At 51.7% G+C, this 19,541-nt stretch overlaps 1 protein-coding gene across 7 annotated transcripts in view; it reads left to right on the forward strand.

Moving 5' to 3' along the window:
• The first annotated feature begins 2,841 nt into the window (after positions 1 to 2,841).
• Positions 2,842 to 19,541, forward strand: part of NFATC2 (nuclear factor of activated T cells 2) — a 156,315-nt gene continuing 139,615 nt past the window's right edge. For 4 of the 7 annotated variants that reach the window (XM_032350336.1, XM_032350337.1, XM_032350335.1 and 1 more), the window contains exon 1: positions 19,029 to 19,437. In XM_032350336.1, the coding sequence (XP_032206227.1) occupies positions 19,308 to 19,437 (130 nt within the window). In that variant the 5' untranslated portion in view covers positions 19,029 to 19,307. Of the gene's footprint in view, positions 3,073 to 19,028; positions 19,438 to 19,541 lie in introns of those variants that run through there. The other 3 variants (XM_032350339.1, XM_032350341.1, XM_032350340.1) reach the window with 3 other exon arrangements.

A 19,541-nucleotide genomic window follows, 5' to 3' on the forward strand; every position in this document is an offset into this window, starting at 1 on the left:
TCTTGCATGACCTGGACAGTGCAGTTGTTTAATAAAGGGAGGCTTTTGGAGGTCAAGGGCTCAGACTGCAGGGTCGAACAGCCTCAGTCCTGGCTTAAGCATTGTTCACAACTTGACCATGGGCAGGTTTTTTTGTTTTGTTTTGTTTTTGTTTTTCGTTTTGTTTAAGTTTTTATTTATTTATTTACTTACTTACTTATTTGAGAGAGAGAGAGAGCACATGCGGAAGAGGAAAATGGGGGGTGGGGGGGGAGAGAAGCAGACTCCTTGTTGAGCAGAGAGCCCCATGGGGAACTTGATCCCAGGACTCTGAGATCATGACCTGAGCCAAAGGCAGCTGCTTAACCGACCGGGCCACCCAGGCGTGCCCCTTGTTTTGTTTTAAGATACATTTCAAGCACTTACCATACGGTTTACTGTTCTTTGCATCACATTCTTATGTCAACTCTGAGTTAGGCATTGATGGTGTCCCCATTTTATAGAATGGGTAAGGGTCTGTGGCTGAGCCAAGAGCCTGATTCTAGAGACTGTCCTTTATCCTGTCTCTCAGCTCATCTGACCTAGTGCTGCCTGACAGAACTTTCTACAGTGAGGGAGACCCATGCTGCTGTGCTGTACAACTCGGTTGCACATAGTGTGCAAACAGTAGCCAATAGTGTGGTATTGGAGCACCTGAAATGTGGTGTGTGCACTGAAGAACTGAGGTGTATGTTTTATTTGTTAATTATTTTCCATTTTAACAGCTGCATGTGGCTAGTGGCAACCATCTCGGACAGAGTAGGGCTAACCCCTCCCAGGGCCAGAGTATTATTCTGCAGAAGGTCCAGAGCAGGAATCTCTAGAGGACTCTAGCTCAGGGCTCGGCACACAGTAGGTGTCTAATTAGGGCTTGCTCTCTGTAGTATTTCTAAGCAGAGTGATCGTCCTCAGAAGACAGTGGCTCCCCGTCTGCCCGATGACCGGATAGCAGCAAAAGGAAGTCGAGTGCTGAGTTTCATTCATGCCGAGGAGGACCCGCTTGTGTCAGCTTGCCTATGACTCTCCCAGCTCTGAAACTGAAAGTCCTGCGTCCTGGGAACCCGCTCAGTCCTGGCAAACCGGGATGGTTGGTCGCCCTGTTTTTGCCTCTGACGAGGGGTGCATAGTCCTCAGGGAATGGGACTTCCTCAAGAGGCTCACTGAGAAGAATTTCCTCCTGGGCCTTACAGGCTGCACGCCAGTATTTGACAAATAAAGCAAGAGGTAAGTCTTTCTGCCCTTGGTGTGCCTCAGTTTCCCTTTTGGAAGGTTGGGGAGAAGGACCTCCTGGTCAAGGTAAAGCAGTTCAAGGTCAGGAGTCCAGGAGGTGGGCAGCTGTGGCTGCTCCTGGGGGGGCACAGTGGCCCATATGTCTGACGGCTGGAGGCCACTAGGGTGAGGTGGGGGGTTTCCCCAGTGGCACCTGCGGCAGAAGTGGTCATGTCTGAGAGTCCAGTGAGGCCTAGAAAACAGAGTGGTCCCACGGAGGGAGCCAGCTCCTCTCTGCTCTTCAAGTTGTGGTCTGTCTGTGAGGGGGTGGGCGAGCTGATGAGTCACGAGCCTTGGTGCTACCCACAGTTGGACTGACAGTATCGGCAGTGGCCACTTTCAGAGCTGACTTTTAATCTGTGGGCCCGGAGGCTCCCACTCAGCGTTGCAGGTGACAGAGCCTAGCTGGGCTGTACCGAGAAAGAGCATCTTGACAGCGGCACCTCCCCCCCCCTTCAGGCCTACTGGGGTCTGCGTGGCCTATTGGTGGGAGCCACGCGTGGCATCCCACGGACCTTCTTCTGGAGAGTGTGCAAAGTTCATGACATCCCTTCCCTTTATTTTCCTGTTTATTCAGAGCATGTGTAAACACATGGGTTGCCTGGTTCCCGCGTCTCTTTGGCCATTTCATTATTGCTGGAGCCTCTGAGCATCACTGGAAACCTTGGGTTTCTAAATGAATCTAAAAATAAACTTCGAGAGAAAAAAATCTTGGAGTTGGAGAGTTGACACAAGGCACCGTTATTTATTTCTTTTCCCTCCTCCCCCTCCTCCCCTCCCCCTCCTCCTGCTCTCCCCCTTCCCCACCATCCCCGGACACAAAAAATCGGGGCAGCCAGAGAGGTCCCAAGAGACCTGCAAGGGCCCCTGGGTCAGTGTCCAGGGGTTTTGACCACCTGGGCTATAGCTCTGAGCCCTGGGCAACCCGCTCTGGGAGAGGCCCCGCTTGCAAAATGGGGGGGGGCTTTAGAGTTGTGGGGGCACGGTTTGCTAAGAGCTGCGTGGGCTGGGGAGGGGTGGCCGGGCCATCCTTGCAGACAGCCACCGAGCTCCTGCACACCCCCCCCCCCAACTTCTGCTCGCCGCTGCCCGCCTCTGCTCCCTCTCCCCGACTTCTCTCCCGAACAATCAGGGACTTGTGCTGGCGGCCGAGGGAGCCACGGAGCTGGCTGGCCGCGGAGGAGGCGACGTCATGGATTCCTGAGTGTGAAGTTTGCAGGAAAGCCCTTAGTTTTGGAGATGGCCGGGATCCAGCGGTTTCCATGGCGCTGGATAAACAGGAGGAAACAGTGAGGGAATCCCGTTATTTTACTGCATTGAAAGCCTATAAACACGGAGCGCGGGGAAGGAAGTCGCGTTCCCTCTCGAGTAAGCCCGAGCGCCCAGCCGCGCCGGGAGCGGGAGCGGGAGCCGGGAGCCGGGAGCCGGGAGCCGGGAGCCGGGAGCCGGGAGCCGGGAGCCGGGAGCCGGGAGCCGGGAGCCGGGAGCCGGGAGCCGGGAGCCGGGAGCCGGGAGCGGGAGCTGGGAACCGGGAACCGGGAACCGGAGACCGAGCCTGAGCGGGGAGCCGGGAGCCCGAGCCCGGAGGCAGCGGGCGCGCAGCTCCCGGGCTGGTTGCAGGCTCCAGGGCCAGGGCAGCCGGCGAGCATGCTTTAGGGAGGACGGGCCCGCGGCTCTCCCTCTCCCGCGGCGCGCCGAGCCCCCATCCCCTGCAGATGCAGAGAGAGGCTGCGTTCAGACCGGGGCACTGCCTTCCCCTCCGCATCATGGGGTCTGTGGACCAAGGTAAGCGACTCGCCTTCTGGTTCAGTCCTTTCCTCTACCGCCTCCCAGCCCTGTCCCTTCTGCTCCTTTCGGGCAGCGCTTTCAGCTCCTGGCTGAGGTCGCGGGGGAGGCCCGGGGACTGCCGTCTCCTAGGGGCGCAGGTAGGGGGGGCAGGGGCCGGGGTGCCCTCGCCCTGGCGAAGGAGGGGAGACCTGGGCATGGGGGGGAGTCGGCTTGAGCCACTTTGCGGGGGCAGTGAGGCATCTCAAGGCGGGATTCCCTAGGCAGGTCTGTCGTAAGGACTGTCCCCTCCGTGGGACGGTGGGAGAGATTCGAGCTGCTCACCGCCAGCTGCTTAACCATTCCAGCCCCGGGCTTCTGACAGCAGATGCCATTCCGCTCTATCACCATCATCACCACCACCATCATCACCATCATCGTCATCGTCATCATCATTTAGACTTTTTTCTTCTTTTAGAGGAACACGCTTGACATTTTACTATATAATGGATACAGTAATGAGGATTTTTGCTTTTTAACAGTTAGAGCAGCAGATGCCCTGGGGCATTTGAACAACTTTCTTTCCCCCTTTTTGATGTGCCTAATGGATACAGTCCTCCGGCTCCTCTTTTAAGTGCAATGTACCATCAGTTTGTTTGGCGATCTGATTACACTCTACTTTCCATGTCTCTGTCTTCCCCCCCTTCTTGGAGTTAGCGCCGGAATCACACTATTGGGATCTTACGGGAGGGGCTTGACGTATAAGAATATGATATGAAAATAGCCATCTGGCTGGGATTGCAGAGGGCTTTAGGCTGCACGCTAATGAAGCGGGCTTTAAGAGTAGGAACCAGGCAATGCGATGTGTTTTCCAGAGGCCAGCCCCGTGTGGGGCGGGGGGCACTGCCCAGCGGGCAGGACTGCAAGAGTTAAGTGAAATAAATATGCGTAGGAGGAGTTAGCCTCGTGTCATAAAATCGGAGTTGAATGTAGGTTTTGTGCTCTGTGTAGCTGATTAAAGTTCTGGGGGAAAAGAAATGACAATTTCAGTAAATAAACCTGAAGGGCTCTTTTTTTTCTTTTTCTTTTTTTTTTTTTTGAAAACCCAAGTGAGGCCAACTGCCTTGGGTTAGGTAAATGGTGTGCTTTGCCACAGTGAACCTCAATGGCTTATATATTTTTTTAGCTGAGTTGCACTTTTGAAAGCAAGACCCTGCCAATGCTTTGAACATTTTTACGGGCACCAGGTTATCCTGTCCTCTGCTAGGGGTCAAGCCTATGACAATACTGGTCACAAGACATTACTGACACGGCAGCATCTGTAAAAGTGATGCTCTCAGCCAGCCGACAGACAGATGTCTTATGGACACAAATTGGCTTTTACTGTCACACGTACTGAAGAATGGTGTTTGATGTTATGATAGTGGGGGTGGGGACAGACTAATGCAGCATTGAGCTCTATTCAGAAAGGGAGAGAGAGCTTGGAGGAGAAACTGGGCTTCTGTTTTACAGTGTGATCTAACACAAACCTCACATTTTATTGGTGTGGCTACACCTCTCCTCTGGGTTTACGAACTTGCTTGTCCCTCCAGGTTTTGAAGTGTGTGTATTTTGGACGTGCACGTGCATTGCCTACCCTCCCCAAGCCAAGCTCGTGTGTGCAGGGGTTGTAGTATGAGTGTGCCAATGTGTGTACGCATGTGGGAGACAGGGTACCACATTGTTCCCAGCAAACCACACTTGGCATGCCAAGGCAACGGGCACACGGAATACAATTCTAGATACCACAGACAGCTTCAGCATGACAGACAGCACTTCACAGCATGAGTGGCTTCAGCTGTGTCCTGCATCAGGGTCTCCCTGGGGAACAACCGAAGGGCCCCTTTAAACTCAAACGCTGCCCTGATCCTAGGAACAGACCTGAAGTGTGCCTGCAGATGGGCGGGGTCAGCAATAGTGAATAGAAATATTTGCATGGTAAGAAAATACTGACCTTGCTGTGCAGCTCCGGGTCAAGGTCCTGGGAAAAACTGAAGATCTGAAAGAGGTGTGTTCAGTTTTATCTGAAGTGGGATGATGGAAAGTATTTTAGGAATTAACAAACCCAGGGTGAGCTCTGTTCACTCCCAGACCCAAACTCCCAGTCTTCTGCTTGGATTAGAGTTCCTGCTTGGCCACATTGCAACTGCGTGATCTTGGGCAAGTGACTTAACGTCTCCGTGCCTCGGTTTCCACATCCGTGAAATGGGACCAGTAATAATGTCTCCCTCACAAGTTGCTGTGAGATTCTGGGAGGTAACAGAGGTAAAGCCCCTACGATGGTCTCACGCTCACAGATCAGCACTTGGCAAATATTAGCTGTGATTCCTGTTGCTTTGAAGATGCTAAATGACAACATGGTGACAAAAATGGAATGTCGCAGCTAAAATTCTTTGAAGAGATGCAGTGCTTTAAATCTCTTGAGGTACACTTTTAACTTATTGGAGCTTTCCAATGGCACAGGTTGGACAAGATCATGTCTTCTAAAGCCCGTTTCCTCAGCTGCAACAGGGAATATGACGGTGAGGGCCTCGGGGGGGGGGATGTTGTGAGCGCCCCATGAAATCACGCTCATGGAACGCTCACCTCTGTGCTGAACATGAGGTAAAACATGCTAAATGTTATTACTGCCTGACAGTTTAGGACCAAGAGAGCTACTTTGCCTGAAGTCACACAGCAAGCTGGCCCTACAATGCCTGGCATGCGAATGTGTGTGTTGAGGACAATTACCGTCTCCTTCACGGAGGTGGGGAGCGAAGCACAGAGAGGTGCGGGAACTGGCCAGGTGCTGCCCCGCAGGGAAGCGGTGCAGCCATACTTTGAATCCAGCCTCTTGACCATAAGCTCTGTTGTCTCTGGAACTCATTAATATACTCTTAATTCTTTATAACACCGTTTGACCGATGAGAGCGTGGAGGCAGACCTGACCCTGGTTCTGCGCTCTTCTGGCAGGGTGTTCTCTGATGTATCCTGGAAGGGAAAGAGAGCAGATTGCAAGGAGGGGAAGGGTACAAGCATCATCCGTAGAGTCAGGGAAACTGAGGCAGCAGCTGATTTGTTTCAATAGTAGAGTGAATCAAGGAGGGCTTCTTGCCTGGGCTCCGGGGAACGGAGGCGCGATGTTTCCATTTCCACTAGAACAAGAACAGTTCCTGGGCAGCCGGGACGCTCTTAAGCCAGCACTGCCTTCTGCCTGCACTGGTCAGAGACCCTTCCAGGCCCCCCCACCCCCACCCCCCACCTGCCCCCTGCCGCGTGGCTAAGCCCTTCTGTTGCTCCCACATCATTGCACCTCCAGCAACACCTCCGGGTCTCTCCTTCTTTCCCTAGAACTTTAGAGAGAAGCGCTCATTATCCCGGGAGCTCCTCCAACCACCTTTATGGCAAACTTTCCTTAACTGGATTGTACACCCCCTGAGGAGAGCGCCAGGTCGACTTCTGTGTCTAGGATGGGGCCCAGGACACTTCCACAGTGGAGAAGCTAATAGCCTGAGATCTGGTGATTTGAGTTCAAATCTTCGCTCTGCCACTTGTTAGCTGTAGGACCGTAGGCAGGTAACTTCGCTTTCCTATGTCTCAGTGACCTCACATATAAAAGGATGACCATCATAATATGCAGAGTAATCGTTCATAACTGAGCGTTCACCAGTCAGGACAGCAGGAGTGGGGGTCCCAGCAGACTCCCCTGCTGGGCCAGGTTTTAACCCTTTGTTTGCTGAGTGGCCGGGAAGGTCTGAAGGCAGCAGAGACCCTTGGAGGGGAGGACTACAATTATTTATTAATCTATGGAGAGTTTCACTCTTTTAATAAACAGTATGACCCTCAAAGTACCCACTTCATAAATAATTGATGTCATTATTACTGTATAATTCATTAGTTCAATATTTACTCTCCACCCCCAACCCCCGAAAAATCCAGACTAAAAAACCAATTACCAAGTGCTTTTCTCTGGCATTTTCACATTGGATTGATCTCCTTGACGGCTTACATGAGTGGCTGAGTATTTCACATCTCACCCGGAAGAAGCCAGGCAGGTTTCTATTTTTGTTCCTTTGTTAGAACAGGGATGTGAGGCTCTGACCACCCAGACTGGACTGGAGGCCCCCGCCCTGTGCTGCCCTATCCTGTGCTGGTCACACTGGGATAACTGGCCATGCTTCGTCTGTGTCTTTTTTCAGACTTCAACTCCAGGAAGTAGAAACCACAGCTGTCTTGTTCACTCCTGTGGCCCCAGGGCCTTGAACAGTGCCTGGCCCTTAGTAGGTCCTTGGTACTTTTTTGTGTTCAGTGGATGGCCGGACAGATGAATGGATGAATGGGTGATGCGCAGAAGGGGGTGATCTGATCTGTGAAGGTCGTGGAACTAAGACTTAAAACTCTGAAGCACTGTGCCATCTTTTTGGTTCACTCTCTTTGGCCTCCTTTTCACAATGACGGTGGCCTTTGACTTCCACGTTTTCCCACCAAAGGCTACAGGCCCAAACAGGATTCCTCCTGGGCCATCCAACAGACACGTGCTTTCATGCTGCCTGCAGAACATTGGCCCCAAAGACCACGATGGCTGCCACCACTTGTGGCCGCCAACTACATGCCAGGCCCTGTCCTGAGGGTCTCTCTTGTACCACCTCGTTAACCTCACGCCAGCCGGACGGCTGCCACGCTCATCTTGCACAAGGAGGTGCGGTCACCCCCCCCCCCCCCCCCGGGGGGAACACAGCTAAGTCACGGAGCTTGGACACAACCCATTCTGCCCTGTCGCTCCCTGAGGCTGAATGATCATCGACACCAAGGGGACCTGTTTTCTCTTTCTTGAACAACCATTTCCGGTTTTCTCCCACACAATGGGGCTGCCTTGGGTCCATGTCCTTAAAGCCTCTTGGAGGCTGAGGCTCCACTGATGCTTCTTTGGTGACTCTGGCACTGCTCCCCGAGCCAGTGTATCCCCACTCCTCTTCTCTGCCCACACACCATTTGGGCCTTCTCTCGGCCTGTGCCAGCCTCGCCACCCCTTTCCTCCCGGCCCACCTCATTCTCACCCCCGCTTAGAGGCTCCCTTGACCATTTAGTTCATTTTCGTCAACACTGTGAGGGCACTCACTGTGTGCGAGTTACCGTCCCAGATGCTGGGGACAGAGCAGTGAATGAGACAGAGTCTGCCCTCGGGAGGCAAAAGCCAAGCAAGCGACCCTGGGAATAGACAAGATAGTTTCAAAGGGCATCCAATGCTAGAGACTCAAATAAGAGAACAGAGCTGGGAATGGCTTTGTGTATGCACACTCGCATGGACACGCGTGCACGTGTGTACATGTGCTGTGCACGCATGTATGCATATATGTAAATATATGTGTGAGTTTGTGAGTGTATGCATGCAGAAGCATGCACACATATAGGTGTGTGCACATATATGTGCATGCATGTGCATGTGTGTATGTGTGTGTATTCGTGTGCATATGTGTATACCGGCACGGGGGAGTGTGTGTATATGTATCTGCATGTATGTGTATATGTGTGCACGCGTGCCTGCATGCATGTGTGTATATGTGTATGTATGCGTGTGTGCGTATGTGTGTGACTGTGTATATGTGTGCACATATATGTGTATATGTGTATACACACAGTTGTATATGTGTGCATATATGTGTGCATGCATGTACACCCGTGCACACGTGTGCATATAAATGTGTGTGTACATGCATGCGCACACATGTGTGCATTGTGCACATGTGTACATGCACACACATGCACGCATGTGTGTGTGTGCATGCCTGTGTGGTGGGTGGGGGTGTTCATTTCCTATGGCTGCCGTCACATGTGACCACAAACTGGGTGGCTGAAAACAAGAGGAATCTATTTTCGCTCTTTTTCGGAGACTAAACCTTGGAACTCAGGGTGTCAGCAGGGCCGTGATCTCTCTGAAGGATCTAGGGGAGGATACTCTATCATCTCTTCCAACCTCCGGCGGCTCCTGGCCATCCTTAGCTTGTGGATGCAGCCCTCCGGTCTCTGCAGCTGCTCTCACAGGGCCTTCTTCCTCGTGTGTGTGTGTGTGTGTGTGTGTGTGTGTGTGTGTGTGTGTGTGTGTATGTCCTCTCTTCTTCCTATAAGGATACCAGTTGCTGGATTCCAGCTTTCAGCTTGAATGAGTTCATCCTAACTGATGACATCTGCAAAGGCCCTCTTTCCAAACGAGATCACATTCGCAGGTAGCTGGGGTTAGGAATCGAATGTATTTTTGGGAAAAGACACAATTTAACCCACACGGTAGGGTTTGCTGATTTAGACTGAATGGCCCCTTTGTCTTTAAAGAGATGTCTTTTTCACTGCGCTCTGAATGGCATGGTGTCTGCCTATAGAATGTCTGGGGGAAAGAGCATCCAGGCAGAAGGAGGAGGCCCTAAGGAGAGAGATGTGCTTGGAACATTCAGGGAACAGCAAGAAAGCCTGTATGGCTGGAGGCTGAAACCCAGATTTGGAGGGTGGGTGGGGTGGGGCGCCGTGGGGGTTGGGGGGAGCGGGATGCGATCAGGGAGGCAAGTCAGGGCTGGAGCAGTCTGAAGTTCATTCTCGGGGTAATGGGAGGCACTAGGGGAATTTTAAGTGCACAGGGTGTGGTCTTGTTAATCTTTTCAAAGGCTCATACTGGCCATTAAGTGGAGAACAGCCTGTATCACGTAAGAAGAGGTGCTCGGAATGCAGATGGGTGTCTGTTGCCGGGGGGCGCGGGTGGGAGATGATGATGCCTGGGAGCAGCCTGGGGCGGAGGAGGTGGAGAGAGCTGGTTTCTAGTCCACAGAGTGCTCTCCTTTGTGGTTCCCATACTGTGTTCCTCGGAGCCCAGGGGTCCCGCAGGAATGGTCCCTGTCTCTGGCACCGGGATAGACGCCATTAATTTTGTGAACAATAGAAACCCCTTCAGACACATCCTCCTTCCCACGTGGGCCCTTCCTTCATCCTCTCCTATCACTGGGAGTCACGAGACACTTTTCAGCGTTTCATCTTGGTCCAAAATGTCCCTTAGCAAATCCGCCCTTCGCTAATAACCAAGGAACAGTGTGACTCAGTAATGAGTATCAGACTTGTGTGGGACAAAATCATTTCCGTGGTGGCATGTGTGACTTTAGAAGTAAACTCTGTGCCTAGTTTCCTTAACTGAAACATGGGTAATAGTAATCCTTACACATGGTGGGGGTGGGGGGGCTTGGAGGTTTAAAGATCCTGTCTGTGACACCCTCAGTGCAGAGAAAGCAGTGAGTTCATGCTAGCGGCCACTTTATTGTTTTAAATTCAAGTTAGTACTTTCCTTTAGCTTCATAACCTTCAAGTCTGTCCATTGTCCAGATCTCTGGGGTCTTTCCTATGGTTTCTGGATGGCCTACTTCAGTCGTTGAACCAGTAAGTCCAGAGGTGTGTGTGGAAGTTCCACTAGGGGCAAGGCACCAGCTAGGTCTTATGGAGAAAATCCAAGATCTAGAAAGACGTGCTTGTTTGCATTTGAAAGTCAGATCAAGATTTTTCTTTTTGTACATTTGGGGAGACCCAGTCCTATGGGAAGCCATTTACATGTTATGTAACTCAAGGTGTAAGTAAAATCTAGTGATGGTCTTGACAGAGGAATGCAAGAGAGAGAGACAGAAATGCCTTGTGGTCTTATTGGGGGGCCAAGGTGTGGTCATGTGGAAGCACGGCTGGTGGAGGGTTGCTGTGAGCTCCCTGAAGTCAGCTTGCTGTCCTCACTCCCTGACTTCAAAGAGTATGAAGTCAACCCTGATGTTTTAGTCTCTGAAGACTACAGCAAGGGAGAGAATGGAGATGTGAAATGCAATACTGGGGCCACAGGCATCTAGGGGGATGGCCTGGGTGACAGCAGGGCAGAAGGCAGATGGTTGAGAAGTGGTCGTGGGAATGGGTGGGGACTAATCAGCGCTCCCTAACTAGCAGCTGCCTGCCTGTAAGGCTCTGCTTTGGTAGAAGATGAAGCTCCCCGGGCTGAGTGATGGCGGCTCCTCGTGCTTGATCAGAAGCAAGGACAGTAGTTGAGGAGAATGGTAAATTTGCTGCTCCCCCACTGAGGACCAGTTTCAGGAGGCAGAGGGGAATGTGCTGTGAAGCCAGGAATCAAGGGTGAGCAGGAACCAGGTGGGAGGAGTCAAGACCCTGGAAGCCAGGGTCTCAGGCTCCTGTGCTCAAGGGGACAAGGGCCGGCTGGGTGGGGGCCTGACAGCAATGGAATCCTCTGAAGGGGGCAGCTTCTACTCTCCTCCAGCCCACTGGTCCACATGGGACTACGGACCTGCCGTCCCAGATCTTCCTCCATTTTTAGGAGCTACCGGAAATTGGGGTTTTTATGTAAAATCTCCCAATTTATTTTAAGGATTCTACTTATTTATTTGACAGAGAGAGAAAGAGAGCACAAGCCCAGGGAGGAGCAGGTTGAGAGAGAGAGGGGGAAGCAGGCTCCCCATTGAGCAGGGAGCCCGATGTGGGGCTCCATCCCGGGACCCTGGGATCATGACCTGAGCTGAACACAGACGCTTAACCAACTGAGCCACACAGGAACCCCCAAATCTCCCAATTTAAAAATGTTAGTTTGGATTAAAAAGAATGACCAAGCAGCCCAGTCGTAATGTGCGTGCAGGATGGATTTGGCTGAGCTACAGCAAACCTGTGATTTCTGCTGTCAGACGGAGCATCTTCTCACATTCCATACCTGGATTCGGGTTTGGGCTTTTAGTAGAAGGTCGCCCTCTTAGGGCCTGCATGGTCAAGGTCAATGTCTGCAGGGGGGTGCGGGGTGGGGGAGGGTGTAAGTGGAAGTGGGAGGGAGAGGGGGCGGCTGGCTTGAACCCACTGCCTTTTGCAGCCATCCACTCCTGGAGAATTGTTTTCTCACACCAGAGAAGTCCTGTGCAGGCTTTAAAAGACCATGTAGGTGTCCGATTGGAGTAGAAGTCAGCTCTCAGACTGTCTTATTTCCCCCATCCATAAGGAGCTCATTCCTGAAAATGGCTGCGGTGGGAAGGCAGACTAGTAGGGGATGCCAAAAGACTCCGTAATCGAGATGAGTAACACTTTAATGTAATATTTTAAAAATCAAAATTGATGTCAAAAACCCATGCTGAACCAAGAATGAAAATAAGAATTTTAAATAAAGACAGGACCAGTATTACTCATGTTTCCTTTTTGCCTCAGGCTGTGGTGTGGCTCTGCGTGGCCCTGTTGGTATTCATTCTGTCTTCATTAGAATTGTCATCGTTTGCTCACCGTGGATGCTTTTTTATTTTTATTTTTGCACTTGTTTTCATTTTTCAAACCATTTCATGGACATATCATTTCATCAATTGCTGAGTATTTTGGTGCTGTCCTGGGTCTAGCTTCATTTGCCTTACCCACATTCCAAGCCCGTGGGAGCCAAACGCACCTCCCTCTAATTTATAATATCTCTAATTTATAATATTAGCATATTGAATTATAATAGTAGCATGTAGGGAGATCATCCCAGGATGGTCTGAGGTCGAGGTGGGTTTGTTTCTGGAACATAGTAAAGGATGTGCCTGCTTTTTGGATTAGACTTCAGAAGGTTTCAGTGCCTACAGTTTGTAGTCAAGCTTTTATTACAATGGGCGTTGTCAGCATGTGGCGTTCGTGAGGAGAGCTGGTGACTTATTTGTTGTCGTCTGCCATCGTGCCTCGCTGTGTCACTTGTAGGGCCTGGCACACAGTGAACGTGGGCTGCTCCAATTCCAAAAATTAAGAATCTTAAGACAGCGGAGCTTTAAACCAAGTGTGGGGTCCTTCTGAGCACAGGGTCTCATGTACACCCATGAAGATGGCCCTGGAGGGCACTGGGGTGAGCATCAAAGAATGCTTGACTGTTAGAGCCGGAACGGGGGCTCAGGTATGACCCAGTTCATCCCCCATTTTACAGATGGAGAAACTGAGGCACAGAAAGCCCAGGTGACTTGCTTAAAGGTTGCAGCACGAGTTAGAGGAAGAACTTGGATTGGATCCTGGGCCTCCCGGCCCAGCGATGTTTCGTCTTCCACCCCTAGGTCACCTCAACCTTGGCCAGACATTTGTGTTTTCACGCCTGTGGGTGCCATTGACCTTCAGGGAGGTCAGTGGTGGGGGCAATGGTGACTGGATTAAAAAATACCACGCAAATATTTTCTGGAACACAACATATATTCTACAAGTATTTCTTCTTCTTTCTTTCTTAAATAAAAAACATGTACAGGCAGAATTTCCCTAGAGCTACTGAGTCAGATGCAATGTTTTTATATAAAAATGATTACAGGTATTGTAAGCACGCTAGAGGCAGGGCCGGCAGTTGTGCAAAACACCAGATTTCAGGATATCCCTGACAAGTCCCATTAAACTGAGGGAAGTGGGGACCCCAGTGTTCCTCTTGGTACAGGCTTCTGCCAGATTGATCTCTCAGGGGGATACTCTTTTGGCACCGTGCCTTCATTCATTCCTTAAGCTGCCTTTTAGGGACTACCTACCACCCTATTCTAGGATGTGGGGATATAGCCAGAGTTGCCAGACAGAAATACAAGGTTCCTGGGTAACTTTGAATTTCAAAATGAATCATTTTTAGCTTAAATATACCCCCATAATGTATGGAACATACTTACACTAAAAAAAGGTGTTGTTCATCTAAACTCCAAATTTAACTTGTGTCCTGTATTTTTATCTACTAAAGCTCCAGATATGCCAGTGATCAAAGCAGACACACAGCCTTGCCCCTGTGGGGCTTCCATTCAAGTGAGAACAGGTAATCAACAGGTGAACGGATATACAGATGAGTACAGTATACTGTAGAGAAAAAGGCCATGACAACACAAAGCTGACCATGGGAAAAAAGAATGCCAGGGGCGCTATTTTTATTGGGGTGGTCACAGAAGGTCTCTCTGAGGAAGTAACATTTGGGCTGAGGCATGAACAGTGAGGGGCTGGCCTGGCAAACACCCACGGGAGCAGGATGTGCAAAGGCCCTGAGGTGGGGTTGTACTTGGTATTATCAAGGAACAGGTGGATGAGCAGGGTGGTAGAAGGGGGTAAGAGAAGGGGTGAATGGTGAGAGATGGTCGTCTAAGAGAGCTGGGGCTGGAGGCAGCTTGTCCAAGGTCTCATAGGCCAGTGTATTTGTATTTAATTCCAAACTTAATGGGAAGCCACAGGGGCATTTACAGGATCTATATTGGGCGAAGATGCCTGTGGCTGCTCTGTGTCAAGGCAAAGAGGAAGAAGCAAGACCAGGGAGGAGGTGGCTGCAGTTGTGCAGTTGTCCAGGGAAGTGGCTCATTAGGGTGCAAGGTTGGTGAGACACAGTTGGGTCTAGGTTACATTTTGAGATAGAGATGTCCAGATTTGCTGCACGTTTGTCCATGCGTGTGAGAAAACAAGATCACAGGACTACTCCTTGGATTTTGGTCCGAGAACTGGATAAATGGTGGTGGGGGGGGTGGCAGTGATATTTGAGCTGGGAGGTCGGGGAGCAGAGAGGTTTCAGAGCATCACGGGGCTTGCTGTGGACCCGGTCACTTTGAGATGCCTGTTGGACACCCGCACAGAATGTTGGGTTGGCAGCTGGACGCGTTGCCCGGATGTAAGGGGAGAGGTCCGGGCCGCAGCTGAAGATGAGCTTCCTGCCAGAAGGCAGAAAGGAACGTAGAGCTGTGGGTAGTGGGTCCTTCCAGCACCCACCTGAATGGGCCTCATGACTTAGAGCCCGAGACCAATGCTCCTCTGATATTTGTGTTCAGGGGGAATCAAATCGTGCCTAGAAGAGGAAAAGAGATCACCCAAGCATGACCAAGGACAAGGGTACATATGTGTGTCTTTTGTGGGCTGTTGCTGTTTTGAACACCCTCCCCAAAGGCTACGCTCCCAGAGCTCCTTGTCCTCTTGGCTTATGGGTCGCTTCCTAATTGGTCTTCCCGCTTCAGCCCTTGTACCCTGCAGTTTCTTCTCTACATAGAACCTAAGCAATTGTTTAAAAACTTGAATATGATCTTGTCACACACTGCCAGACACTGTTTGGTTGTTCCCCATTGCTCTTATGTCCAGAATTCTCCGCATGGTCCCAGGGCCCCACTTACTTCCCAGCCTTCCCTTATACCTTCTTCAGGTTCCTTAGTACCTGCCACTCCAGTCTTCCTTCCGTGCCTCCAATACTTCATACTTCCTCCTGCCTCAGGGCCTTTGCACATACTTTCCTGCATCTGGCTGCTAGTTCTTCTTCTCACTATTACTGGCCAACTTCTTGACGACATTTGGGCCTCTGCGGAAACAACATCTCCTGGGGAAGCCTTCCCTGAACTCTGTGTATCTACATTAGGTTTCCTTGCTACAAGCTCTAGCACCTTCTTCTTTTCTTCTTGGTGCTTACCTCGGTTTGCAACTATACGTTAGGGTAAGTGCTTGTTGAAGTGAGCTGAATTCCTGGAGCAGGGCCAGACAGTACCAAGGCGTGCTAGAAGTTTCAAGCTCTCAGGGGCTTTGCTGGCTTCCCCTTGCACTTTTGTTGGAAAGGCTGGAGAAAAATGAAGAGGCCAGGGCTTCTGCAAGGAGGTCAGGCACAGGGCAGAGAGAAGGTTGACAGAGCTGCACTGTCAAAGGCCTCCATCCCACCCCTGTCCCCCGGGGGTGGGGGCACTGAATGCATAAAGGTCATGCATTCTGCTCCTAATCCTTGCTCCTAAGAGCACAAATTATTTATTTTGGAATTGAAAATATGTCTTCCCCCCAACCCAAACCTCCACCCTCAAGGTGGCCCTCCAAGAAGAAAAGCTTCTCACTTCCCATGGCTCCAGCAGAAACTGTTTTGGGTCAGGGCCTAGTCTGAACCTATTTCTTTAAAGAACCTTTGATTGTTAGGGCGCAGATTCCAAAACTTAGAAGCTTTTAAAATATATCCACTATTCAGAGGAACAGCTAAGGTAGTTAGAGTCTTTTTCTATATTTATTTTTTTTTAATTAATTTATTTTAGAGAGTGAGTGCTTGGGAGCATGGAGAGGAGCAGAGGGAGAGGGACAAGCAGACTCCCTGCTGGATGGGGTTGTTAAAATCTAAGGAACTTACACACACAGGACAGTTCAACCCTTTTTCCGGCTGTCCGTCCATCCCTCCATCCAAACATCCACTTTTCCATTGAGCCATTGATTGATCCAGCTGCTATTATCTAAGCATCTCTTCTTCCACCAAGTGATCAATTAATCTATGTATGTGTCCACTGATGAATCCAACCAAACTCACTCTTCCTTCCATCCATCCATCCATCCATCCATTGTCCATCCATCCATCATCCATCCATCCATCAACCATCCATCCATTCATCCACCATCCATCCGTCCATTCATCCACCATCCATCCGTCCATTCACCCCTGCACCCATGCATCCCTCCAAACACCCACTCTTCCACTCATCCGTCTATCCATCCATCCACACATCCCCTGGACATAAAGTTGTGTCTGAGTGAGGCAGTCATGACCACTGCCTTAGTAGGTCTCATAGGCTAGAGAAGATGAAATCTCTTTTCAAGCCTGGGTCATTCATTCAGTTCTTTGCCAGGTGTGGGGGTGGGGGGACAATTGGGTTGATAGTTTTGCCAAAATTATCTCAAGAGTAGTTTCCCAAAGGAACACTCTGGGATGCTATTATCAGAAGCAGAGAATGATTCCGGGTAGGCAAATCAACAGATGTCCGCTAGATTAGAGGGGTTTAATCATTATGGGTGGGTGATGAGAAAGGACGTGAGAGGGTGACACCAGCCCTTCTTTTTTTCTACACCATAAGGACAGGCATGTTCCTTTGTTTATCCCTGACTACATTTCAGGATTTGGTCTTTGGGTGCTATCATAAGGATCCAAGAGCACTGATCTCCTTCTAGATACTTGGGTCTAAGTGTCCCAGTCTGGGTCATCACTCCCTCCTCCTTCATCTACATTTATCAGCCTCTCTAAGATGTTTATTGGCTACACCCAGTGTCACTGTGATTATAATTAGGAATTAAAGAAGAGGATCATTTTCTGCTCGGACAACCAGAAAGTACTTCTTAGGTCTCTGAAAGTTGGTGAGTCCTGAGGCCAGGCCTGGGTCTCTTGAAAGGAAGTGAGAGTCTAAACCAGTGTTTCTCATCCCTGGCCACACATTGGAAGCATCTGGGGAGGTTTTACAAAACCCTGAGGTCCAGGCCCCACGTTCAAACATTCTGATTATAACTGGTCTCTGGTGGGGCCGGGCCATTGAATTTTTAAACAGCTCTCCAGGTGATTCAAATGCATGACTGGGGTTAAGAACCACTAGTCTAAGTGCAATCTAGAAAACCCTATTCATTGCTGTGTCTCTTTGCTCCCAGGATATGAGCATGGTGAGGGTAGAGATGCTGTCCTGTTGATGGCTGGATCTCCAAAAGTGGTCGCAATGTCGGGTACTTCATGGGCTCAGCAAATATTTGTGGAATGAATGATGATGCCTGGCTTGGCACAAATCCCTTAATGGAGCAGAGAGGGCTCCTTGTGAAGGATACACATTCCCCATCCTTCCTTGCCTGTGGGGAAGGATTTGAGTCATTCCCCACGTGAGGTCAAGGTGTGGTTCTCTGGGAATCCTAGAGCCTCTCCCACCATATCTTCTGGGAGTCTCAACACTGGCTACAGTTTAGATGCGTCTGAGGTCATTAAAAAACAAAACAAAACAAACAATCTTTGGATGTTCTGGTTCCCTGGGGGTTGGTCTGAAGCCTAGACACAGGCATTTAAAAAGTGTTCCAGGGGATTTCTGACATGCTGTTAGGGTTGAAGACCACTGTTCTCATCTCCTTGTCTGCCTCTGTGAGTCTATTTTCTGACTTCAGCCAACTTGGTCAGAGACCCTTGGGAGTGTTTTATTGGGGGGGGGTAGGTGGTACTGGGTTCTTATGCAGTCAGTGTGCCTCAAATGTACTTGTTCTTAACATTCACCTTGGGTGCTTATTTCAAAATACACATTCCTGAGCCTCTACTCCAGACGTACAGAGTCGGACACTCCAGTGAGAGCCTGGGAAGCTGTGTTTTTAACGTGTCCAGACGTACTTGTTACCAGCCAACCTCTCCAACTGCACTGCCCTCCTCGCTTGGAGGGCACACAGAGCCCCTTCCGGCTTTTCTTCCCTTTGGTTCCACTGCCAGAACCCCCCCCCCCCCATCCAAGAGAAGAAAGCCTCTCCAGGTGCCAACCCTTACTTCATACTCCTGGTGATTCCTCCCAGCACGGTTCAAGATGATCTTTCTTCTCTGGTGTATCACCTTCATGTCTGCCCCTACCCCTGACCTGAGCTTCTCAGGGCGTCAGTGCCTGATTCAGGCTGGGTCCCTGGCACCAGACACCTGACAGGGGGGGTCTAAGAGGTACAGGTGTCAGGGCGGAGCTTCGCTCTCAGAGTATCTGGGATACTTTTCCGGGTCCTAAAAAACTGCATTCAGGGATCTACAGGTGACTGAACGGTAGGTGAAAGTCATGCCACAGCTGTGGGCACCCAGAGACCACCCCTGGAGGCGCAGTCTGCAGCGGAAGGGAATCGATGCCCTCCCCCCCCCCCCCCCCCCACCGCCTGCGAGAAGAAAGGAAGGAAAAGAATGGATCAGCTGATCATTTAGGGCACAACTACAAGTGGCAGGCGCTTTTCCGTCTAGGTCCCTGGTCGGCGGGGCCGCTGCCTCCCCGCGGGGAGGGACGGTGGGAGGCGGCAGGTCGCAGCGCGGCCGCCCGGGAGTGCCCGGCCGTGGTCCCGGCCTGTTGCTCGGCGCGGGGCCCGGGTGGTGCGGCCCCGGCCGGCGGGCGGCCTCCTTCCTCCCGGGCGCCGGCCCGCCCGCCTCCCCCTCCCCCTCCCGCGCTCCCTCCCCCGGGGCCCAGCTGGCGGCCCCGCCCCCGCCGGCCCGGCCGTCCTGTCCCCGCCTCCCCCTCCGCGGGCTGCAACAGGTGCCTCCCGGAGCAGGAAGCTCGCGCCGCCGCCGCCACCGCTCAGCTCGCCCGGCGAGTCCAGGACCCGCAGCGCCAGCGCGCCATCCCCGGGCCCGCGTGCGTCCCCTCGAGGACAGGGACCCCGCCACCTCTCCGCTTCGCTTCCTGCCCCTTTCCCGCTACCCGCCCCCCCGCCCCCCCTCGGCCCCTCTCCTGGGCCGAGCCCGCGCTCGCCCCCCGCCCCGCCACCACCCTCCCGCGGCTTTGCGCGCCATGGACGCCCCGGAGCAGCAGCCCGACCCCGACGGCGGGGACGCCCCGGGCCACGAGCCCGGGGGCAGCCCCCAAGACGAGTTCGACTTCTCCATCCTCTTCGACTATGAGTATTTGAATCCTATCGAAGGTCGGTGGAGGCTCCCCCCGGCCTGGCCCCCCCCGAGCGCGGGCGGGGGCTTGGTCCTGCGGAGTGGGCACGGGGCCCCGCTTTGGTCCCCATGTCACACTTTC

Source organism: Mustela erminea, chromosome 7, assembly GCF_009829155.1.
Source record: "Mustela erminea isolate mMusErm1 chromosome 7, mMusErm1.Pri, whole genome shotgun sequence".
NCBI lineage: Eukaryota > Metazoa > Chordata > Mammalia > Carnivora > Mustelidae > Mustela > Mustela erminea.